Below are 26,191 nucleotides of genomic sequence, written 5' to 3' on the forward strand. Positions count from 1 at the left end.
GGGAAAAAAAGTATTCCTGCTGTGTATCACAAGGGCCCTGGGCTGGAGCAGACAGCAGCCCTGAAATCCCTAGCAGGCACTCAGGATGGGCACTGTGAGCCTCAGGAGTTGAGCAGCAGGATTGAAGGCCTGCTACTGAGGCACTGGGTGTTTGGGTGTCACCTTGGAAGCAGTGAGACTCTGAGCATCCTGGCTGGAGGGCTGAATTTCAAGAAAGAACCAAATGTTGAGTGTCCCAGGGAGCTGCCAGCAGGGGGTGGGGATGGGGGGCAATCAATCAAAAGGCTGCTGTGCCATGGCCACTTATGAGGGGCAGGCCATCCAGTGAGAGAGCCCTTTATACTGGCATTCCCCCAACTATGTTCTGTGGAACACTGGTCTTCTGCGCACTGGAGTATGTTTTTTTTTTTTGTCCTTCAGATACTAAGGTGTTCAAATATTATTTAGATTGTAGGTGTGTTAATGTTTATACTACATTCAGAATAGTATAGTTATGATTATGCTACTTGTGCCAAAACATTGAGTCCATTGGATCGTTTCAGCACGAGTCATGTTCAGAGAAATCATGTTCTGCTGCACCTATGAGTATTTAACTCTCCAGCATCATTCCGAATATTAAGCAGATTTATGATCAACAGATGCAAAACCACTGTTCCATTAACAGAACTGCCAAATGTCATTTTTATTTTCCCGTAGTTGTCTGTAAAATAACAAATTCATAAAAGCACAAAATTTAAAAATAATTTTCTGTACCTAATTTTCTTTGCATTTATTTTTCATAAAAATGTTTTTAAGCTGTAAGTAAGGACAGTCCTTTTTTTGAACAATATTGTCCTTTCTATTTTTGTACAAAAGGGAAACACTCACCGTCCTCCTTTTGGCTGTTATATTAATGTTTTGCTTTGGATGTGTACTTAATTTTTATACTTAAATATAGGGTTGCTAACCATTCTCCTATTAGAAGGACATGTTGTTCATTCAGATTTATTTTCTCTTGTTTTTCTTTGTTCTTTGTAAAAATAAAACAGTCACAATTAATGCCTTTAAATCTACTTTTGAGCATTATGCGCAGCAATTTTTCTGTATGAATGCACCGCCCACGAGCAGCATGTATGTGTTCCACCAGTATATTCCAAGGCCAGAAGTGCTCCATGACCAAATTGGTTTGGGAAACACTGCTTTGTATTCAAGGTTCCCAGACGTGTTTTTAAAGCTACGTGCAGTCCCCTTCTTCTTCAGGGGCATCACATAACAGTGCTTCCTATAACTCCTATCCATGCAGAGCAGAAAATGATTCATTAGGCAGTGTGGGCAGTTCCTGCCTGGCACAAACTTCCGAGGAACCCATGGTAACATGTAGCGGACTGGGGCTCCTTCCACTTTCCTCGCCATTTCCTGGAGCCTTTCATTCTCCTAGGCCTCACTGGGTTTAAAATATAAAAGGCTGTGGCTGGCTGGGTGTCCAGGACAGGGCACCAGTGGGGGCAATATCTCCCCACATCCTGACTCCTGCAGGCTTCCTGCATGCCCTCCCTGCTTCTGTGCTGTCTGTCAAAGCCACCTAGCTGGCTGCAGCTGTATGGCCCACCTTGCATGCTTCTGACAATCTCATTGTGCCTTCACCAGGGGGATACGCCCCAGCATTCAGCATTATCCCTACGATCTTCTTTCGCATGAGAGGATAAAAGAGAACTCCTCACACAGCAGTCACATAGTTTAATGGACTCCTGGAAGGAGTTCCGAACTAGGCTGATGAGTTTGCTAGAAAAAGGTATATAGAGCAAAATTAGTTGAGAACAACTTAAATATGGTAAATCACATTACATGGAACACATGTAAACTGTGTTCTTAGAGACCTGGAACTTCCTGTTAGTCACCGGCAATACTATGCTATATAGGCTTCCGCCACTTATAGAAAAAGACCAGTCTTTACTTACTTAAAGCCAAGATTGTAAATTCTATCCCAGTTTTGTGATGAACATTTTGGGAGGTCATGAATATGTTACGGTGCATAATGTCCTGCATTATAATGGCCAGACCTCTGTGGTGTTACATTACTTTTCCTCTATAGATCCAGAAAATCATGCCAAGTACTACGACATGGTACATATTGAAATCATGCAGTATTGGATATGGCATTTATTACCGCTTTTTTGCAGAGAAGGAAACACATGCATAATATGGTGTTTTTTGTGGGGGAAGGGATTCTACATCATGTGTAATGAATTCTCCCCTTTACTGCTGGCAGTACTGATTTTTTTTTTTTTTCTTGCTGTCTCAAATGTCATTTACACTAAGATAAAAAGACATGAGCTACAGGTATATAATCTTCTCTTTATCTCTCCTTCAATATTTCAGGAGTTTTATTTTAAATGTGGAGCACACCCAACTTCTGACAGTGAAACATCTGTGGCTTTGAACCTCATTACAACAAACAGACATTGTATCCCATGTATAACCTGCACAGATATTAGGTAAGTACTGAGTATCAGAGACAAGCAATTACAGTGTTTCAAAGTACTTATTTTTGCAGAAGTGTTTATTTCCTTTTTTATTCCCTTATCTGTATTTTTTCCTTCTTTGGAATAAGAAGACTGTTTTGGGGCATGGGAGTTTTTTTTTTTTAAACATGTGGTCTTCTGTTTGGATGACATAAATGAGATCTGTGTGTTGTAGACACAATTGAATTGCAGGTGCAAAATCTGATCACTTGTGCCATTAACCAGCTTCCTTAGAGTTGATAAGTTAGAGGCACAAGTAATCCGGTTAGTACCAGTAATTCATTTTTTGAGGATAAAATGTTAGGCCAAACTTTTGAGTATGAGAAACATTCTTGTAAAAAACCAAAACTGAGCTTATAGTGGGCCCCCATTTCATTAATGGTTTGTTTAATGTAACTAAGCAAAATTCCTTTTAATGCAATATTTTACTTATTAACTGGCTGCAGTGTTTGATATTCAATATCATAAATTAGAAAAACACTGAGTACATGGATTAAAATTCAGTTGCTCGTTGGTGATTTTAATACAAACATTGAAATGATTTACACGCTTTCCAGTAACTGATTTCAAATGTCTGATGCATCCAATTGAAAGTTTGTTATATTTTATCTCTCAATTTTTGTCTTCAATTCACTTTGATCTTATAGAAAAAACGTAATGTGACATGCTTATTAGGGAAGCAAGGATGCTGGTATGATTATTTTCTTATTATAGCACTGTCTTATTCCCTATAAATAATTACTATATCTCAACGTTAGCTGGTCTGCCACTTGCAATAGCAAAAATGTGCAAGTTTTCAAAATATGCAAAACCACAGGTCTTGTGAAGGCTGAGTTAAGCTATATCGAAACACAACAATCAGTCCTGTGGCACCTTAGAGGTAAAACCAATATAATTTCATGACCTAATAAATACGTTAGCCTCTAAAGAGCCATAGGCCTGCTTGTTGGTTTTTGAAGTTGTGGACTAACACAGCTACCCCTCTGAGTCATATCTCCAAATAGCTTTTCTAGGACTAAAAAGGGATTTCTACAAATAAATTTCTGGTTGAAGATAATTGGATGCTCCTACCTCTTCTCAGGCAAAATGAAATACACTACTTTAAGCTGGTTTTCAGTGCTTCCATGCTGCTGCATCAGCAGTCTGACTGGTCATTGACGGAAGTTGACTGAAGAAAATGAGTATTACTGATAGGCCAAAAAGGTGTGGGCATTGAAAAGTATGGTGTCCATCACTTCACATATTTGATATTTATAACTATTACCCGTTGACTCTCTTAAAATTCATCTTGCAGGCAGTTTATTTTAATATCTTGTCCCAGTGTTTAGCCACGATTGCCACTCCGTGAGTACAGGTATAATTTGTGTGGCCTGTAAGCCCTGTTCACCCCTCTTCTGTGAAATCCACAAACAAAAGAATATCCTAACAAATTCAGTAGATTAGGTTTTGGGTTAAGGTATAATTTTTTCTATCAAATTTAAAGTAAGTGTTTCCTGAATTATGACAAGCTTAAAACAGAGCTATTCACCTGAGCTCATGGAAAATGTCTACTATTGTCTTCGCCCCACTTTGTTGCAAAAATCCAAATGAAGGAAGAGAGAGAGTTTAGTTACTGCACTCTGCTAGTCAAGTTCTAGTGTCCACGACCAAAATTAGCTGATAAACTATAATTTCAAAGATTAATATTTTTAAATTGTCATATGAGAGAGGCACGTCTGCATCCTTTGTTTTAAAACAGGGCATCAAACAAATGCTGGGGAATTAAATGTTAAAAAGTTATGTGTCTACCGTTTTTTCCTTGAAGACCTAGATCTCTTAGGCTGAGTCTACATTTGCATTCCTCTTTCAAAAGAGGAATGCAATTGAGGGAAATCAAATGCAAATGAAACACTGATTTACATATCGTGCTTCAGTTACATCATCTTTTCAAAAGAGATTCTTTCACAAGAAAAACAGTGTAGACGGGGCTCTTTCAAAAATAAACCCAATCTTCGAAAGAACCCTTCTTCCTGAAACAAAATAGGAAGAAGGGTTCTTCTGAAGATGGGGATTATTTATGCAAGAGCCCCGTCTACGCTGCTTTTTTTCTTTTAAAAGAATGTCTTCCTAAAAGAGATTATGCAGATGAAGCATGATATATAAATCAGTGCCTCATTTGAATATTCAGTTTCCCTCATTTGCATTCCTTTTTTTAAAGAGGAATGCAAGTATAGACACAGCCCTAATGTGGACTGTTCACTGGAAGACGGGTGGGGGTTGAGGCAGTGAAAAGACTGGTCAATACAGAAAGGCGAATTTTAGCACCAAAACTGAAATTAATCAGACAAGCAGAAAATTTGATCGGAGTTAGTGAACATAGTCGAAGACCCTGTTTATGGGTAAGCTTATTGGATTTTTCCATTTGACAAAGAAGGAGGTGAGGGAGGTACGTCTCGGAGCACTCCCCTGAGTTCCCTCAGCTCCAGGATTTCTGTCATGCTGATTTCTTAAGATGGTGATTGGAAGACGGGCTTTCAAAAACTGGGGGGTCTTTTCGGAATGTCCCGTCTGCACAGGCGGTGCGCGGTTCAAAAATCCACACTTTTGAATTACCATGGCTGCCATTATGCTAATGAGGTGCTGCATATTCATTGCAGTGCCTCATTAGCATCTTTTGAACCTGCTCATTAACATGCCCTTTTCGAAAGGAAAGGGCACATGTAGACCCAGCCTTAGAGTCCTGGTCTTCACAACATTCTCTGGCAGGGAGTTCCGCAGATTGACTGATTGTGTGCTGCGTGAAGAAATACTTTTTGTTTTATTTCAGAGGTGCTACTTGTTAATTTCATTTGCTGACTCTTAGTTCTTGTGTTATGAGAACAAGTACATAATTTTTCCTTATTTACTTTCTCAACACCAGTCATGATTTTATAGACTGCTATATATCCCCATCCACCTGTAGTCTTCTCTTTTCTAAAATGAAAAGTTCCAGTTTTTCAATCTCTCCTCATATGGGAGCCATCCTAAACTCCTAATCATTTCTGTTGTCCTTATCTGAACTGTTTCCAATGTCAATACACTTTTTTTGTTTTGATGACACAATAATATTCAAGATGTGGGAGTACTGTGGATTTATATAATGGTAATAAGATACCCACTGTCTTATTCGCTATTCCTTTTTAAACGATACCTAACATTGCTTGCTTTTTGAATGCTATTTCACATAGAGTGGATGTTTTCAGAGGATTATCCACGATGATGTCAAGAGCTCACTCTTGAGTGGTAATAGCTAGTTTAGTCCTCATCATTTTATATGTATATTTGATTGTTTTTCAATATGCATTGCTTGCACTTATCAATGTGAAAATTCACCTGGTCCTTAAAGAGTCAGTCCTATGAGCTATGGAGGGCATTCAGTTTTCTCAGTATCTTTAGGCATAGAATTTTGCGTCAACAGATGGATATCATCTATAAAGCATATCTGAGGTACATTTTTGAGGTTCCACTTGCAAGCGGCATAAGAGAACAGTTTTTCCCAATTTAAGGTAGCCTGAGCTGTAGTCTATGGATTCATAAGACTTTAGAAAAAGTCCTTCATCCAAATTAAGCACATTTGTACAAAGCACTAAAGACAGTCAGACGGGAGGCAAGGATCAGTGGAGGACAGAGGTAACTATGATCTTCCATACTTCTGCATATTGGTATGGAGAGGGTTATAAAACCTTCGTGTCTTGAGTTTCTAATTCTTATCTTTAATGTTCTTGGATGGCAAAAACTTGAAACACTTACATATCCCTACAGCCATAATACCATGTTAACTAAGGCTAGGTCTACAACAGGGTATAAAATAAATTTGATACACAGCTCCAACTATGAGAGTTGTATGGCTGGAGCTGACAAATCTATTTTTGTTACCATCCCTACAGTGGGAAGTGCTTGGATCTGTGAAGCATGTTGAGGTCGCCACTGGCAGCTCGATAGTTCAATTTAGTGCATGCCCTATGATTTTTTGGGTCTGAATTTATTAATGATTTTTTTTCTAGTAGTCACTTGTCAGTATGTAGTTCAGGTCTTCTGACCAGTGTGCTCTATTTTCATCGTGCAAAGGATCGATGTACTCTGATATGCAAAAAAAATACAAAGCAGAAGTAATGTTTAAACCCATTGCCAATTTTTAGTCTGAAGCTTGCATTAGGCATACTTTGTGGCTGTGTCTACACTTATTAAAAACTTCGAAATAGCTATGCTAATGGCCAGATCGAAGAATACTAATCAGGCGCTTAAATGCATATTCAGCGCCCCATTAGTGCACAGGCGAAGTGCTGTGGTTTGCTTCTGCACAGCTCATCTGCACCGGGGTCCTATTCGAAAGGACCCTGCCAACATCAAAGTTCCCTTATTCCTATGTATTTCAGTGTTTTGTTAGTATTTTTCGATCTGGTCATTAGCACAGCCATTTCAGAGTTTTTACTGAGTGTAAATACAGCCTGTTTGTCCTGGATTTATATCTGATGTGGATATTTTTATGTAGTTCTGACCAACAGTGAAATACTACAGGGCTTTTGCAGAGTTATTCTAAATCCATAGGCAGTATTCCAGGTAGTGTTATATTTGTCAATGCTTTCTGCTTATCTATGGCAGAGTGAAAGTGTGCGTTGGCAGTCCTTGTGCATGCATCTTGTTTCCTGTAGCATTCAAGGGGATGGGCTGCTATTTTATGTCTTTTGAAGAAGCTCTTAATGGGTTGAGCAAACAGCAGAAACTTGAAACAAGCACTGAAACTGTGTAATCCTCGAGGGAAAATCTACTTTTGTCAACTGTTTCCAGTAGAAATAACATCCAAAAGGTTATGAATACCCCTGGGTAACTGTAAATCAGACTCAGAAATAACAATGTTAAGCAGTATAAAAAATAAAATGTGCAGAGCAAAAGTTCCTCACATCATCTTTCACAAACTATGTAGTGTACAGTTCCTCAAGGCACCATTATTTTTAGCATTCAATGGCTGTGCAGGTATAAAAGATATATAGGGCTTGCCATTATTTAGTACAGAAGATGAATTCCCACAAAAGAAGCCGTATTTGCTGTTGATCAAAGTTTACATTTTTTACATATACACATTTTATAACTCTGAAAATTTATATTAAAACGGGGGAAAAAAATGAAAAAAAATGTTCCCAGGTTAGAATTTTGTAAGCAAGCATGGGAATTTTATTCTTATGAACTATCCAGAGTGATAGCTTCATTTCACTGATGGTGATGGTTAGAACTGGAAGTACAAGATGCTTGGACCTTCAAGGGTAAGTGGAAAGTAAAACATCTTGGCATAATTCCTTCAGCCAGATCGTTTCAACATGTGCTCACAGTAGACTTCACAGACAGGAAAGGATTGGAAAAGCTCGGTATTAGGATAGAAGAACTCAAAGGAAAAGGTGATGTAAGAAATACTGTTTGAGATTGAATAAGTATCGCTCATCTCCCAGAGTTGTTAATGAACTTTTGCCTCAGCATAATCTTAGGGACAGCTCTGCTTGTTAATCCAACTCCAGTGGGACTGTAGCTAGCATCCAAAACCTCTGAGGAGCTTTTGATTACATTTAAAAAAGAGAAAAGCTTTTAAAAAAATAAAATAAAATTTTCCCTGCTCTAATATATTTGTTTCCCTCCATGAGTACTTTGTTCCATGGGCCAGGACTGTGTGTGGACTATACCCAGGTTTAACGTGCTGTTTTTCACGAACCATCAGAGCTAGAAAGATCTCCGTTCTCTAAAAATACCAACTGTGCAGGATGCGCTCTCTCTCTCAGAAGTTATTTGCATGTCACAAGACTGTTGAAACTCCCTTGCAATAAGGATTGTCTGTTCTCTTACTGATAGTAGTAGGCTGTATCTAGACCAGCCCCAAACTTTGAAGGGAGCATAGTAATTAGGGTGTCGGGAGAAAACTAATGAAGTGCTGCGGTGCATATGCAATGCTTCATTAGTCAAAATCTCCCTCGCGACAACTTCAAAGTGTGAAAGTGCCAGCTTGCGTGTAGACATGGGTACTTTGAAGTGCCCACACTGCATCAAAGTCCCTTTAGTCCTCAAAATTTTGAGGACTAAAGGGACTTGAAAGAAGCGCGGGCACTTCAAAGTACCCATGGCTGACCCACGGCTACACACACGCTGGCACTCTGAAGTTGCCGCAAGGGAGATTTTGACTAATGAAGTGCTGCATATGCACCGCAGCACTTCATTAGTATGCTCCCGGCACCCTAATTACCATGACCCCTTCGAAGTTCGGGGTTGGTCTAGACACAGCCTTAGTGGAGTGGAATGTGGTTCAGTCCCCATGCTGGCTGTTGCAAGCTACCCATTAGTAAATATGTGCTGCATGAGGTGTGATTTCTTTTGTGTTTTCTTTTTGTTGTTGGTTAGGTATTTCAGCATTTTACTTCACAGAAAAGATCTTTTAGAGGTTTAAAGACTTTATTAATATTTTGCTTTTCTTTTTCTCTGGATCACCTGGCTTATAGAAACTTGAACTGTTGATAATAGGGGACAGATATACAATCAAACACCCTGACACCTTTGGGACACATCTCTACTGTATTTTTCTAAAATATCTTTTGCGGAAAATGTGAGAAGTAAAATGTAAACGTGGTTACTGTACTCAGAGCAACAGTCAAGTCACAACTCCCAAGTGCGTCTAAGTTCCAAATACTACCCAGAATTCTAAAACATCCAGTTTAGAGATTTTTGGCTCTACTATCGAGGCCATTTGCAAAACTTAGACTCTGATATATGGTCTGCTTGAATTTCAAACACTTCTAAGTTAAAGAGATTTTTGGCTTAAGGTTTGGTTCAGGCTTGCCTTTCCTGCTGTCAGAGCAGTTTCACCAGAGACCTTATATTCCCTGCTGAGATCAAAACGCAGCCTGAATCCATTAAAAATAGGTCATGTATATTGTTTTAGGAAGAGCAAATAGTGCATTCTTCTACATTGCTTTAGTTTCTCTCGAGGTACAGATTTCATTAGAACCTAAAATTGCCACTAAGACTGACATAAGCCCAGCAAGTTCTCAAATCTATATTGTCTACTTTTTCAAGTACATTTTTTCCCTGTAAGTGACCTGCTTGGCTATTACAGTCTCTTTGCATACTAAACACTTTTGTGCTTATGTTCTTAGAGAAGTTCAAAAGGGGTAAAAGGAAATAAAAAGATTACATTAAATATTAAATCTGCTTTTCCTAAGTACTGTGACCAAAAAGCAACAAGTCCTTTTAATGTTCCTCTTGAAATTAATGGGCTTTCTTTAAAATCAATTAAGTAAAATAACAAATTAATCAAACACCAAACTAAGAACTGTTGCTAATTGAGTTAATCCACTAAAAATGCATTCATTGAAAGCACCAAAGAATACAAATTATTCAGCAGCAATGTTTGGGAAAAGAGAAGTACAAAACCAGAAGAAGATATTTTATTGACACTGATACTTTGAAATGTGAACCATGTCCTATTTAATGCCATAAGTGACCTCTGATGGCAAACTAGGGGTTTTAGATGCAAGCAGCTTCATCAGCAGGACTTCCTGAACACGTTAGGAGTGCTTATTCATGAAATTCAGCTGCTGTATCTTTTCATCTCACTTTCACTGCTGGTATATAGTAGCATCCACTGGCAGTGACTGGTTAGCATTGCAATTCCTGCTGCTTTGCCTCTGAATCTTTTAAGATTAGTATTGTGCCTGCATCCAAATGCTATACTGCTTAACATCTAGTCTGTTTTGGCCTCTAATAAAGCATTGTAAGAAAAAACTACTGTATTGTTAGCTTGTAAGTGTTCTTGATTGGCAGCGCTTAAGGTAAGCGGGAATGTTGTGGGTGGGTGAGGAACATAGTTCTTTCTCCTGTGTTCAAATGCTTGTTAGGCTGTACTTGACTTGGGTCCTGGAGGAAGGAGACTTGTAGGTGACATTGGTTGCAACAGGTATAAAAAGAAGCATCTTGAATTATTTGTATTTAAAAATCTTTTACTTTTAAAATGTCTGATTTAAAATAAAGAGAAAATCCACCTATAAGTGTTGCAAAAATATTGAGCAACAATGTCTAATTTGTCATAGCTATACTGAGGCAAGATATTCTGCTCTCCTCTCAACTTGGATTTTATCCAAGAAACAGAGTATATTGCCAACAATAAGTGGACTTTTAATTACATCACTACCTGTCTCCCCAATTAAGTATCTTCTGTGCAATTACTATTTCTGGTAGAGGTTTTTAGAATGAACTATTCTTGCAGGCTTCTCTGATTATATGTACTTCATAAAGTCTACTAAGTAACACAAATAATTAACAACATTCGCCAGGTGCAAGTGTATCCGTGTGAAAGTTGTCAGCTATCTGGATCTATCAGGTACAAATTTTGCTGGTTTCGGATCTTAAGCTTTTTCTGAGAGTATTTATCGGCATGACGGTACTCTAAGTATGATCAGGCACTAGAAGTTTTTAGTTACTGTTATATCATTTAACAAAGGATTGCAGAATTTTTCTACAGAATGTAAAATATAAGTACTTAAAACTGTCTCCCTTTGCTTATTATATTTTGATCATGTTTATTTTTTTTCAAGTTTAGTAAACCCTACATTTTGACATGTTGTTGCCCTAGATATTTGCAGGTGTGTATAGTTATTTGCAATTTTCTTTATAGGCACGTAATTAACATTGTTTTTATTTTAAAAAAATAGTGCTATTTCGCCAGAGGCTGACTATGCTCCAGTCCTGGTCAGTAATAGATGAATATTATCTTCTGATGGCTGTTTAGTGGCTTTTCTCAGATGAGTCTATTTAGTGAAGAACTGTCCATCTTCTTAAAAATAAATAAATAAATAAACTATCATCAGATGATGTGAGTTACCAGCTTTGACTAGCTCAGAAGAGATGCTAAGGATTGAATGATCATGTAGACTGAAAGAAAATTATTGGGGGCACTTATATGGCTGCTGTATAGTGATATACTGTATGTGGCGTTTAGCTAACTTAAATGTGGACTGAGCCATCCATCGACAGATATAATTTTCTATGATCAATCCTTGATCAGTAGAGTTGATTACACGTTTCAAATAAAAATCCACTAACTATGGGTTGTTGTACGTTATTTTCAGATGCTTTTCCTCCAATGCCTGGATATGCTGACTCTCAATGCATTTGAGAGCCTGCCCAGTGGTTTGCCACCAGGACAATCTGTCCTGAGGTAGAATTTCTGGATCACTGGGAGATATGCGTTCATGTTGGCCTTTTAAGATGGCTTTACAGCCCTTGTACTGACCACCAACAACGTGCTTTCCATGAGCAATCTGGCCACAGAAGACCATCTTTGACATTGATGTATCATCCATCCTCATAACTTGACCAATCCAATGAACCTGTTCGTAAGCGTTGCTGCCATGTCCATGATACCACATAACTTAAGCACCACCGTGTTAGAAATTTTGTCCCACCAATTCATGTGGGCTGTCTTCTTCAGACAGTGCATATGGAACTGATCAAGTTTCAAAACATGGTAGTGATAATTGTCCATGACTCTGATTCATACAGTAGGCTATTCAGGACAGTTGCCTGATAAACTGCTACTGTGGTACATAGTTTAACACTGTAGTCATTCCACAGGTGCTTGATTAGTCCTCCAAAGGCAGCACTGGCTCTGGCTAGCAGATGCATCATCATCTGCATTTATGCTAGAGGACAGTATGCTTCTGAGGTAGCAGAACTTGTGAACAACTTTAAGGACGGTAACACCAGCAGTGATCACTAGAGCCCTGGACTCTTTCTGAACAGGCTGAGGCATAATTCCTGTCATCTTGAGGCTCACTGAGAGTGTAAAATGGTGAGCAGAAGTAACAAAGCAATCAAAATGCTCCTGTGCACCCTTCATTGAATGAGCCAACACTGCACAGTCATCAGCAAACAGAGTCACAGACAGTTGTAGTAAACACTTTGGTGCAAACTTGAAGTCTCTGGAGGTTGAAAATACTGCCATCTGCTTGTAATTGAATAAGCATATCCTATGTGCAGTCCTTGAAAGCAACTAGCAGCATGATTTGAAAACTAGAAGCCAAACAGGAGAGGAGCAAGAGGAACTTTGTACCATTTGATATTTCAAAAGGTGCAGATGTCTCCCCATTGTTAAGTACATTAGTTAGTATGCCATCTTGAAGAGACTGAACAATATTGTTCACTTCTTTAGGACAGCCAGTTTGCCCACTTACTTTCCAGAGCCCATTTCTGTTGTTGAATGCCTTGGTCTTGATGATGTTTTCTACGTTTTTCTTATATCTGGCTTGCTCTAAATATGGCAGCATTGCCTGAAATGGTGCAAAAGTCTGCACTGGCTTTCAGGAGTGATCTCATGTTTGAACAAATTTAGTGAAAACTGGTTAAGTTGGCGGGCCAGAATCCTGCTGGCTATGGAAAGCTACCCTGATGGTCATCATGGCATACACATCATCTTTTCTCTGTATATGTGCACATTCAGGGCATCTTTGAAGTCCTGAATATGTATCAAACCAGTCCTCAACTTTTGACAGCCATGTTCTTGAAGAGATTCCTCAGCGGGCTAAAGATTCACAGCTGGTCATGCCACCAACTCTTGATGAGGTAACAAAAAGCTGCTCAACAAGTGAAATCTAGAAAGTCACCTGGCAGTGATACAATTCCATCAGAAGTTCATAAAGATGCTGGTGGCCAGCTGTTGTACTGTTTCATCCCTTTATTTATCACCATTTGGGCATTGCATGCTTTCTGATGGTAGGTTACCTGCAATATTTTGCATGAAGCATATTCTAATTAGATATTGATATTTATAAGAATATATTATAAAGCACATGAAATACACAATCACTCTCACTACTGTAACTCAATAAAATATAATGGAGTAATATCTATTTCACTAATGTTTGATAATGCAGATAAACATCTTTGTGAGTATTCATGCAAATAACTGGCTCTAACTAAACATCTACATTTTCATGTGTGAAATTTTTTTGAATGTAGCATAACTGAGGCTGATTATAATATAGACTGTGTGTATATATGTATACATCAATAAATACTAAATATGTAGTCATTTTAATTATAATTTTATATGTAACTATTTATATATTGTCTTTTGTTATTAATAGCAGTTTCTGTAGAGCTACTTGAAGTAATACTGTGTGAAGGTTATAAGGGTAGAAGCAAGATGAAAGATAATTTTAAAAAAAAAATGCCACTCACGGGCAAAGACAGAATTGGACTTCACAGACCATGCCTTAAAGAGAGAGCCTGAAAGTAGCTTGAGGAAAAAATGGTGGAGACAGACAATGTAGAGAATGCGTAAGTAGTGTCTCTGCTTCCAGCTTCTGGCCTCGAAGCCTTGCTCACTCAATAAATCGGTTGGCAGAGGAGTGTGTGACCAGGGGGTGGGAGGAAGAGCAAAGGGAGCATACAATTGTTTGATATGAGAAGATCAGAGTTCACTACTGGTAGTGTTGGGAAGAATAAATAACCCTTCCTTGAGCCATCTGGGCCTCTTGCATGTGAGGGAAGCAAGTGGTGCTGTTTCCCTGTTCAGGTTCCAGGTTTCCTCCAGCTCAGGGCAGATTTAGTCAAACCTGAGCTCCAGATGAGCTAGACCAGTGATGGCTGGTGTGTAGATCTGCTTAATCAGTGTGTATACCAGCTGTCTTAGCTATGACACTTCTCAGCCAAGCCCACTTATTTCAGGGACAGTATGAACTTGCTCCTCATCCAACCCAACCACCAAGGCCCCTGCAAAGGAGAAGTTGTAGTTTTCTGCTCTGCACAGAGTACTCAGCCAGACCTCTTAGGCATTTAAGTATGACATATTAATTCCCCATAATAATTTTCCTCTCCATTTTCAGCACTTCTAATGCCCATAAAGAGCAAGAACAGGTTAGTTACAAGAAAAAAAATAATTGACTGTATTTGGCTTTAAGGTGTTTTGGTTTTGCTAAATCTAATAATGCGTTGATTACAAGAGAAATGTTCTCAATAAAAGGGGGAAACATAGACGCCTCAGTGAACTTAAGACCAGTGAATGTTGCAGGAACTAACTCGAGCAAAATGCATAAACAGCAATCCAACTCTACAAAGGGCATTGCTGAAGGTGAACATGTTTCCCATTAACACCTAGTTTATTGAAACTGACTAAGAAAACATGTTAAACACATTTCTGATGAAATGTTCTAATCCCTTTTTGTAATGAAAAAACAATGGATTACTAATTGGATAGTTGGCCTCTTAGGCTTTTACTTATGAAATAGAACCTGGAAGATTTGACTATAACTAACTTTAGACATATTAAAACATGTATTTGTATTTAGGTAGGGATAGAGTAGAAAATATTTTTTTGTTTTTTTAGTAGAGCTTGTCTTTGTTAGGTGTTATTAAGGAACTTATGAAATAGTACCCTAATTATCTCTTGCATCTGAACATGTCATCAGTGTTATTACTTTACCATACCAAATACCGTGTTTTACTTTAGCAAGGGATGTATTGGTAAATTGGATGGGTGGGATGTACAAAATAAAGACACAAGCAGTGTAAAGGTGTACACAGCAAAGTAGCTTTAATCCAGACAAAAGGTGGATGTTAACATCAGGCAAAAAGTCCACTTTCCAAATAGGAAGTTTAAAACTCTGAATTAATAATGAAACACTTGTTACTTGTGCATGCTGAACGAAGCTTCTCAAATGTTGGTGTATCTTTCAAGTGAGTCACTTAGTGATTCAGGTTGGACTAATAGCTGTTATCAAAGGACATTTCAGTACTATCTGTTCGGTCCTTCAGGGTAATAACGTGAGCGGATTTTTTTATGATGTTCCGTTAAAGGATAGTATAGAGAGCTGCTGTAGGAAAATCACAAAATCGATAATGTCTGATGTCTGCTATACATACATTGCCTTTCACTATTTTTGGTGGGTTTTTTGCGTCAGGGGGGAGTATTGTGCTAATCTTGGATCCTTGAGTTGTATTTTTGGCTTTACCAATTTCAAAGTGGTATGGTTGCATTTTGTGCTTGGGAGAATAAGGCAGGTGAGGAGGCTGTAGTATGTATGTGTGAAAAAACCTGTTCAGGACCTGAACATCCTTTTTCATGTCTTTTTCCGTGTTACAAATGGGTGTGCTAACTAGTTTTATTTTTCTATAAAGTACGGTATAGAATAAACTGGTAATTCAGTGATGTCAACTCAATGCAATGTTAGTGAAAAATTGTTCACTTAAGTTGCTCTGTTGATACTGATGTCTGGATTGTTCGTAAGTAAACTCTCTGACTTCCAGTCTGGTAAGGACCTCAAAGACCATTGATAGACTTGTCATGATATTTATCATATAGAAATAATTTTTTTTCTTAGCAATTTGTGCAGCATCACTTTTTTTATTTTTGTTGTGATATGGTACAATAGATATTTCTCCCCAGGCATCTAGTATGGATTTAGCTCTTGAGGACTCTAGCTTCTCTCCAAACTAGGATCCGTCGGACTTCCGAGGTTTATCTGTCTTTTTCTGGGGTGTTTTTCAAACTTGCTCTTTCACGCATATACACCTCTGTTTAAAAACAGGATACATTTTCAACAGTGACTAGTGATGTTGGATGTTTCCATGGACTTGGATGCCCAGCTCCTTCTTAAGAGCACCTGATTTTTACAGCATGAGGATCACCCACCATCTGAAAACGAGGCCTTTATGATGTCTATGGTTGGACATCTTTAATCACTAGCTACTTTTGAAAACATAGACCAGTTACTTCATGCAGTTTTAACATCGCTTGCGGCAGGAATTCTCTGTGTATCCAGTAAAGCTGTGCCAAATTCTGCCTTTCTGCTTAGAGGAATTTTACACAAAAGGTATTTCCTTAAGTGCCTCTTGCACAAATTTTTTTGGGAGGAAATTTTTTAAAATGTACGATTTTCAGAGGAGGCTAATGTCCACCTTACACATGGACACTTGAAAATTGGCCTGATTTGTCTTCATGCGGTCCAAAATCCAAGCATCTAATCTGCTCCCCACCCAAGTAATCTTTGCTATGTGGCACTTTTTGCACAGATGGGAGGTTGGAGCCTATCTCTGCCCCACATTCTCTAGCCTCTCCCACTTGTCCCTTCTAGATCTTCAATGACTCCCAGCGGAACTGTCTGTGGGGGAAAAAGGCCAAAGCAGAGCATTTTTAACCCAAGCTTGCCAGGCAAGTTTGAGAAGGAATTAAACCCGCGGTAAAAGAGTTACATCTAGCACACTGCTTGCGTGTTAGACAAAGCATTACATGAACAATGATACATTCTCTTAACCGACCATCTCTTCCATAAACATACACGGACAGTTTCTGTGCTGGATCCACCCAGTGCCTGTCTGTCAAAGAGTGAAGGTGGTTACCAGTGTATAAAAGACTCCTTTTCTCTTTGTTCATTCTTCTTAATTTTACAGTCTGACCTGAAGCAAGGGCTTGATTACCTTGAAAACTCTCCGGTTCCCACTTCCATAATCCACACAGCAGTGTGTCACTGGATTCTTAAGGTGTTTACATTAAGTAATCCCCAACACCAATTCACTTTACTTGATTCTTATACTTCTTTCCCCCAAAGGAGTTATATGTCTTAGAAGCATGCCCAGTGTATATGTAATTACTATTTTTATCTAATTCATATTTTTGAAAGGGGCTAGGAGATGTGGTACTCAAAATCACCCAATACCCATGCATACATAAATTGTTCACTCTGGCTTTTGTGTGACCTTCTACTGTTAGGTTATGATAACTCCATCAGCTTGTGCTCCATTCTGGAACTTGGCTCATATTTACTGACCAAAAATTCCAGTATTTGATTGTACATGCATTCCAGTCTTCAATCCTTGCCAGTTTGACTTATCCAGTTTACTTCAGTACACTACTGTTTTAAGTGGATCTGCTCCCAGAATCCTGTTCGGCCTTGTTTCACTCATGTCAAGTCACATTCACAGCATTCATTTGGTATGCTCACACCATTTTGGCACCATCCCGAAAGCACCGGCAGGGACGGGCTGTGGACATTAGTTTTAGTTTTGTTCAGGAAGGTAACTGTAATTGCGCTCTGGAGTTGATCCTACACATCAAATGATGCGTGTAGCTTATCACAATGGTATGAGATCCTAGCAGAATGCAAGACATGTGCAATACAAAGTTGATATTCTATATTCCCTCTTTGTAACAATCTCTTTCAGATGAAACCAGGGTCTTAAATTTGTCTTTGTATGCTCACAGTCACAAAGTCACTCTGTAGGTGGGAGTAGTAAGAGACCCTTCTCCTGTTCTGGAAGCCAAAGCCATGCCATATACTGACAGAAAAGGGGTGCCATTATTTTCCATGTTGCAAGAGTGCACGACAATGACACTTCAGAAATGAAGGAAGCAAGAAAGCTAAAGTTTTGTACTTCGGTGGTGCCTTTAATCTTCGTGAACATATAAAAATCTGAACATCTAAAATCTACTGCTTCCAGTACATTTTATACAAAGCACCAATCACCACTGCTTACGTGCATCTTTAAAAACAAAGCATCAAAGAAAATGGTATAGATTCTGTGTCTGCCTTTACATTTCCCTGCTCAGATGTCTAGGCTGATCCATAACTGCATTGTTAGAGTTTGATTCTGCAAACAATGGTTAGAGTGTTCTCCATGAATGAATGTTTGAGGATTAAATGATGATTTTTCCTATGGTCAACTGTAGATTTTCTAGAAATAATCACTATAGATGCACTACAGAATGGCCGACCGGAAGCTCAGCAAACAGGGCTGCCCAGCAAACTGGAAGCCTTGTCTTTCAACAAAAGGGCCCCTGAAGCATTTATATGGCTTTTTTTGTTGACAGAAGTCTGTCAACAAAGGCATTATACCTGAACACAGAGGCACAGTGCTGCCAGCAGATGTGCTGGGTTTTGTCGACAGCCTGATGACAAAGCACATTTTCGACAAAAGGCTGGTTTTGCCAGAAAAAACCCTCCTTGTGTAAACCTAGCCTCGTAGTTTAACATTTTATCTGGCATATTAAAAAGTGGGCTTGAGATGGTGTGCTCCGTATGGCTAGACTGTTCATTTCAAAGGAATAATACTTTTGTTACTTTAATTTAAAAACAGGGCAAAGAAATCAATGCACGTTTAGGACTAACCCATTAGATAAGTTTAAGTAATAAATACAGTTACTGAAATTCATGAAAAAGCGTGTAAAATCCATGCTCATTTTTCTTTTTTGAATTACATTTTTCTGTTTCTTCAGACTGAAAGACTTATGCTCATTTTTTTTTCAGGAGTGTAATTCTCTCTCTTCTTCACTTATGTTCATATGCCTTATGTACTGCATCACAGGTCCTCAGTGGGCACAGTGATGCTTATCTTTTAAAATTTGGAGTGAAGGGAAATGATAGCCTTTTTAATGGCAGTATCCTCCATGGATCAGTTTAGCTAAAAAAGGAAGTTGCTATTAAAGAGTATGATTGGCAACATGTTGCCCTCAAGGCAGATGCTTTGACTGCTTCATCATGGCTTTATAAACTTTACTAAGGTAAATTGGCATTAAGGTCAGATCTGTGTGAAGGTGTAACACTCAACAGGATGGATCTACAGAGGAGAAAATTCCAGTTTACATACAAATACTTTTCCCTTTGAATTTAGTAAATACAAGTCAATGTTTGGGCAGTTTTTTAATCTTGTTTATTCTTTGGAATTCTTCAGCCATTATCCTTCCTCTAGTTTATCAAGCCAAAGAAATAGGAACTGTTAACACATGCACTTGGGTAAACGCAAACTTTTAAAATACAAGCACTCCAACACTTCATAATCTTCCACCTACTTCAGCCCTGCTGGTACTTCCATACTGTGGGAAATTGCATGGGTGCTAATTAAGTCTTCTGTATTCCTAACATTGTATATTTTTTTAATGTGGCTTTTGATGCCTTATATCACTGCTAGAGCTTATATGGAGCTTATTCAGGTTTGGTTTATATGCCTTTAAACAAACCCTTTTGGATTCAGTTCTTACAGTTTCGTCCTCCACTTCAGTTTCACTTTGAGATATTAAGTTTGTTATAAACCCAGTATCTATTTCTTTCAGGGAGCAACAACTCCTCCCTGAAAAGTTTATATTACATTCCAACAGATTTACCCAATGGGTGTGAAATATTAATTTGCCTAAATCTGAGTTTTATTACGAAATTTTAGCATAGGTGCAATTTTTGCTCCAGGTCTTTGTCCTAAGACATGGTTTCTATGCCCTTCTTTGAGAGCTGAGGCTGTGGAATTCAGAGACATCACAAAATTAGGATGCACACTAGAAGGAGGATTCAAGTTTTAAAGGGGAAACTTGGTTCAGACTCTGAAATGTTAAACCATGAGAAGTAATTAGTTTGGGTTTATTCATGTTCCCTAGACTTTAATGTGAGCCCTGATCTTTTCCACTGTTGTGCGTTTAAAATCAGAATGGATTATGTTGACTATAGACAAAGTTAATCTCTCATGTGTAACCTGGGAATAAAAGGTTGAAATGTGAATGGATATAATTTACTCTTTTGAAAGCTTTTAAAGTGTATGTACACTCTGGAACTTGGTAAATACTACATATATTGATAGTTTGTCACAGCGTTAAATGGATCACTGAAGGTAGGGAAGATATTAACGTTCCATTACCTTAACATTAAAAATTAAATATTGTTCCCACTGAAGTCAGTGGCAGAGTTCCTATGACTTGAGTGTGCCGAATCAGTGTTAAGTCAATGACTACTACAATATAAAAATGAATAGGGCCCATCCTGTGCGTTGCTGCTATGTAGTCTTCAATTGTCATAGGCTTAAATTAGTATCCTAAAGGAATATGGTGAGAGTCCAGTGGACTAGGTTCTGGCTGCTCCAGAAGGAGCCTTAAGGTGGACGGGATAGCTCAGTAGTTTGATCACTGGCCTGCTAAATGAAGAGTTGTGAGTTCAATCCTTGAGGAGGCCATTTAGGGGTCTGGGGCAAATAGGTTTAAAAAAAAAGTCAGAGAGAGTGCTTGGTCCTGTCAAGAGGGCAGGGGACTGTAGCTGATGACCTCCCAAAGTCCCTTCCAATTCTATAAGATGTGATGTGAAGGACTCAGGAGTTGGAGGAGGACTGAGACCCCTAGGTGGGAATGCTTGCATTGTGTGAGGCTGGTGGAGCTGGTACACAGCAGGCGCACACAGCTCCCTTATGCCAAGGGAAAGTGGTAGTGAGATACTGCACAACCCTAGGTCCCCCAGGGAAATGTCACACTGGGATTTTGTAAAAGTCAGTAAATTCAGCACTTCTTCAGATCCCTCGTGAACTGGGAAGACCAATCAAAAACTGGGATACAGTTGTTACATGCCCTTGTGCCTTTGTTCATTGTTCTCTCTTTCTTTATCTCGTCAGGACCAAATAAATGTGAAAATATTAGTACATTTACTCCTTTGCTGTAGACTTCATAAAATCTTATTAAACTCCCAAGAAAGTCTGGTAACCCTTTGTCTTTCTCCTCCTGCCCTGTTGTTGTGTTTTTGTCCCCCCCCTTCACCGCCTTTAGCTCTAAAAGACGCTTAGACTAAGAGCTTTCATAGACACCCAAGCAGGAAAAAGGGGAAGAAGAGAATAAAATCTCAAACTTCTCCTGTCCGCTGTCAATGAAAATGTTTTTCTATCATTTCAGCCCTTTATTTAGTTTCTCATTGTAAAAGTTAAAAAAAAAAAAAGTCCCATTCTCCTGTTTCACGTGTACAATAACAATAGTGTGATGGAAAAAACAACTGCGCTTTCGCCTCTGGCAACTGCATTGCACTAGGTTAAAAGAAAATACAGGTTCAGCCAGCATGAGAAATACTGATCAGTGTTATATTGACCCACGTTTTAAACACTTATCTTAAATAATTGCCTTTGTCTTTTGGGCAGTGTGTTCTGTGAAGATGGTAATCTCAAAAGCAAATAGATCCAGTTAGCATTTGTTGATTTCCTGTATGCCTGGAGAATTCTTTCAGGAAAAAGGGGGCATTTTCAATTAACTCTGATTCTCTCCCCCGCCCCCCAGTTAGCCGGTAGACGGGTGATGTGTGGTGAGGTACCAGCTATGCCCTCGTTGTCATCCGAGTCTTTAGCTGCTAGAGCGAGAAGCTTCATTGCAGCAGGCAGCCTGGGCAAGGCTGACAGATGCCCCAGGGTCCTAAACACCTGAGTCTTTTACTGCTAGGACGAACTGTCCCTTTGCAGCGGGCAGCCAAGATTGACTGATGGGTGCCCCAATGGTAGTACTAAGAGCCTTTCCACACCCAAGACTTTAACTGCTAGGACGAGCTGTTCTTTCGCAGTGGGCAGCCAGGGTTGACTGATGGGCGCCCCAGGAGTCTGCCTCATGCAGGTGGCATGACTCTACGCTAGGCTCTCAGCACTCTCACCAATGGCCAGGCTAGTATAGCCAAACAGCTATAAGGTTCTTTTGATTGTGCCAGCTGTGTCACAGTAACAAAGAATAGCAACAGTCCGGTTCAAATGCTTAACTAGTTACAGGTTTATTAAACTATAATCTCAAGCGTGTGCTTACAAGTGGCTATTGTCTGTTTTTTATATGCTAGCAGAGTACGGGTGTTAACAGGTTACGTTACAATCAAATACAACAACATCAACTTATAGAGCTCTAATTCTTAAATGTGTGCACTAAAGAAACGAGACCTTAATGTGGGTGCTTCTTACGCTCCTTGTGTCTCTCGATAACAGCATAGCCAAGCCAGGATTGGTCACTCAATTCTGCGGAAAGACGAATACGAGGTTGGGCGTCCCCAGTTGTGGACTTCGGGAGGTAATCACTTGACCCGACCAGCAGGTAGTTGGTGAAAATGCACTCAGAATCAGCGTGTTGCTGGGTCCATCTTTATACCCCTTGGGTCACGTATTCTCTTTCTTATCCGTAATGCCAGATCGTACTGGTCTGTCTTTGTGACGCCAGTTCTTACAAGGGTGGTTTCTGCTTAATTTGCGCTTGTAAGAGAGGGAGATAAGTAATTTAGGAGTACAGGACATTCTTTTGCTAGGGCAGGGATTTCTCTTCTGGGATGGCTGTGTGGGTGCATCACTTATCAGAACCAGCCAGAGGCAGTTTTCGAGGCCCCCTTTGTTAACGGTCAGTCTGCTAGCCCTCTTATCTATGTTTTTCTGCTCCTCAGGGTCACGATGAGCCAGCACATCTGGGCCTCCTAGAAAGGCATCAAAGATTGTGCTATTGACTGTTGTTTGGTGCCTGTGTGCTTTGAGGCACTTTAGAGGGACGGCAAGCTGGCTTGTAATGGGGGAGACATTTGTCTGGCTACACCCCCCCTCCTAAAAACATTGTATCTCCCTCTTTAGCTGTAGATTTCAGTTTTGCTCTCAAAACAGTGCTTACTGTAATCAGCATGCATCACATTTTGCTAACAGTTAGAGGGTTGCCAACCGTCATTAAACTTATAGACAGTCTTTTAAAACTTAGCTGAAATTAGACATGTCTGTAAATCCATAAAAAATTTAGATGTCCAGAAATTTTGTAAAAGTGCAATAAAACTTCAAAAATACAGCAATTACTCCACAGCAATTAAATTTCTTCTGTACTAATTCAGCCATCCTACTGTAGAAGTAGGACATTTTAGTTGTTTGTTAAGATAAATGTTTGAGATGATGTAATGTGAATCATGTGATGTGATATCTACATTATCCTGCCAAGTTAGCATCAGCACATTGGCAACATGACTAACTAAATGAAAGTGAGGTAAATAGCATATTGTTCATGTGATGTATGAATGACAGCGATTACTTTTCACTTTTGGCCATTTTTCATCTTAATATAGTATTAAAAATTATGACCAAAAAAAATGCCTGCCCGTAAATTTTTTCTCATTTTGTCCATAAATGAAATTTCTACAGGCGGCAACCCTGAACAATTCTATCTTGTGAAGTGATGTCTTCCATTATCCAGTCCAGAACATCACTTAAGCATTTGCTAAATCTCAAGCATATGAACAGTTCCTTTCTCGATAAGCTAACCTACATGCTTAAATGAGGTGCTAGAGTATTGTGAGAGTCCTCAGCACCTTGCAGAAAAGGAGCTGTAGAGAATGGAGGATTACGTAGTCCCATGCCCATGGTTTCAAATACAGCTCAGGCTAACATCATCAAAACAATTGTCATAGGTCATTTGCTACACATGTTTTGACAATACGTAATGCATCTTTGGTAGGCTATAGGCACTGTCTTCTATGAAGTTTGTAGTGCTTTGTGTCTTAGAGACTTGATGCAATGGATCAGTGCTCTTAGTGCTTTCAGCTCTGGAAACTTACCAAATCCTGCTAAGGCCACCAATGTACTATCTTGTTTGCCTTCTCCAGAGCCTTTTCCTGCCTTCTTGGCTTCCCCAGTCTCCTGCCTTCTTCCTCATAAGGAGTAAATGTGGACCACCCTGTTCCCCTACTGATAATCAGTGTCTGTAGGGAGAAGGAGGGAGCAAGGAAGTGCACAGCTCCGCTCTCTTCCCTGGGAGTGACTTTAGCCAGTGGAGTTAATTGACTTGCCTGGTCATCTTGACCTTCTTTCAGCCCACTGCATGGGTGAATAACCGTTCAGTGTTATATCTGATTTCTATCAGTATGAGACTGGAATGAGGCTGTTTATCTTTTCTCTCTTAGGCTATGTCTACACTAGAAGCATCTGCTGATAGAAATTACTTTCGACAGAGAAATCTCGACAGAACCTCTGTTGCATCTACACACAACTTTCTCTGTTGACAGAGAAATGCTAGACTGCACTGCCCTCTGGTGCCAGAAAGCAGAATGGCAGCTCTGCGAAGAGGGCTGCCTGGCATCTAGAAGCCCTGTCTATCGACAGAAGTGGCTACACCACACACCTGTCGACAGTACTCTGTCGACGGGTTGCTATACCTCAAATTTTTGGCTGGGTCTATGCTGCAGAGTTATCGACAGAGGGGGGCTTTCTGTCGACATAGCTTAGGGATCATCTATGCACTTAAAACATTCTGTCAACAAAATCTCGACAGAACTCTATATTTGCCTCAACAGTATTAGCTCTCAAAAATTTTAGGCCCACAATCTCAACTCCTCTCTGAACACCACCGAACTCTGGCTCATTTGTGTTTTGGATTGACGCCTTTCAGCTTTTGTGTGTCAGTTTAAGGTGGAGTTCACTTTGTTGTATTGACATAATTTTAAATGCCTGCTCTATGGCTTTCCAGTGCTGGTTTGCTGTTGCTGAAAATTTGTCTCGTAATCTTCAGATTTAGCATATTTTATTTATACTTTATTTTTTCTAAACATTTTTAATGACCTTTTCTAGGAAAACAAATAAATTCATGGGATCTTACGGCTTCATGACTGTGGCACTTCTTACTACGTGTACCAAGAGGTGTCTTATGACTGTAAAAGTGTCTTTGCTTTTTGAAGAAAATAAATAAACCATTAAACAAATATCCAAAAATGCTTACCTAAGGTGTGAAAGGGCTTGGATTTTTAAATAAATGCATTAGGTTGATTGTTGGAGGAGTCAAAAATAAATTTGTTATTCTTGGGTCTTCAGGTACTATTGTGTGTATATAATGATGTATGATTGACAGAAAAGAAACTCCTAAAAGTAATAGCGGATCACAAGAGCCTCCTACAAACACCTTTGCTTTGCCTATACACACTTTTTTTCTATGCTTATGGCTACCAGTATAAATGGTGGTATAAACCTGATGACAGAAAATGCTTATATGTGGTGAAGTTGTACAACTTGCACTTGCGCACTATCCAGCGTGTGTTGGGGGGGAGAATTACCCATTTACTCAACTTCCTCGTAGTCTTCCCATTACTCTTTGCTCCTGTTAAATTGCTCTTTTGGCTGTTATCCTGATAAGGTAATACAAATTATGTTATTTCACTATTTACTGTGCACACATTTTCTGGCCTAATATGGAACTTAAACCAAAACGTAGCATGGACTGCCATGAAGTAGGAGGGTATCTAATATAATTAATCTGTCTATAAAAATGTTGTCTACATCAGTAGTTCTCCACCTTCCCAGGATACTGTATCCCTTTCAGGAACCCGAGGTCTTGTGTATCCCCAAGTTTCACTTCATTTAAAGCTGCTTGTTTCCAAAATCAGACATAGGAAGTATCACAAGATGCCCTGATTGAAAAATTGCCTACTTTCTCATTGTACCGTACAATTATAAAATAAATTGATTGGAACGTAAATATTACACTTACATTTCAGTGCATATTATATAGGGCAGTATAAACAATTCATTATCTGTATGAGATTTCAATTTGTACTGATTTCCATTGTGTGGGTTTTTTTTGTTTTTTTTTTTTTTGTATGTAGCCTGTTGTAAAACTACGAAAACATCAAGATGAGTTAACGTACCCCTGTGTGATGGGGTATATCGTGGGCAAGATCTGACCTCCAGGCCATAGGTTTCCCAGCTTCATGTTTGAGAGTGGACTAGTCTCTTCTGGTGGGAACTGTCACTTGAGACGCTAACAGTTAGGTCATATGAAGCACAAGCAAATAAGATAGAGGGAGCAATCTTGCATTGGATCTAGACAACTATAAGCAATCGAATGCATCTGTCGAAATTAAACTCGTTTAACTAATGTCTGTATAGTGCTTAGTAAATCTGTTCTTAAAATAAGAATAATT

The 26,191-nt window shown here is 39.2% G+C and overlaps 1 protein-coding gene across 2 annotated transcripts in view; it reads left to right on the plus strand.

The window, feature by feature from the left end:
* The window catches only part of PRKN (parkin RBR E3 ubiquitin protein ligase), a 1,267,469-nt gene that overhangs the window by 701,882 nt on the left and 539,396 nt on the right, over window positions 1–26,191 (plus strand). For both annotated transcript variants that reach the window (XM_074988686.1, XM_074988685.1), the window contains one exon: window positions 2,359–2,474. In XM_074988686.1, coding sequence (XP_074844787.1) covers window positions 2,359–2,474 — 116 coding nt within the window. The remainder of the gene's footprint in view (window positions 1–2,358; window positions 2,475–26,191) is intronic.

The sequence above is a fragment of the Carettochelys insculpta genome, chromosome 3, assembly GCF_033958435.1.
Source record: "Carettochelys insculpta isolate YL-2023 chromosome 3, ASM3395843v1, whole genome shotgun sequence".
In the NCBI taxonomy this organism is placed as follows: Eukaryota; Metazoa; Chordata; order Testudines; family Carettochelyidae; genus Carettochelys; species Carettochelys insculpta.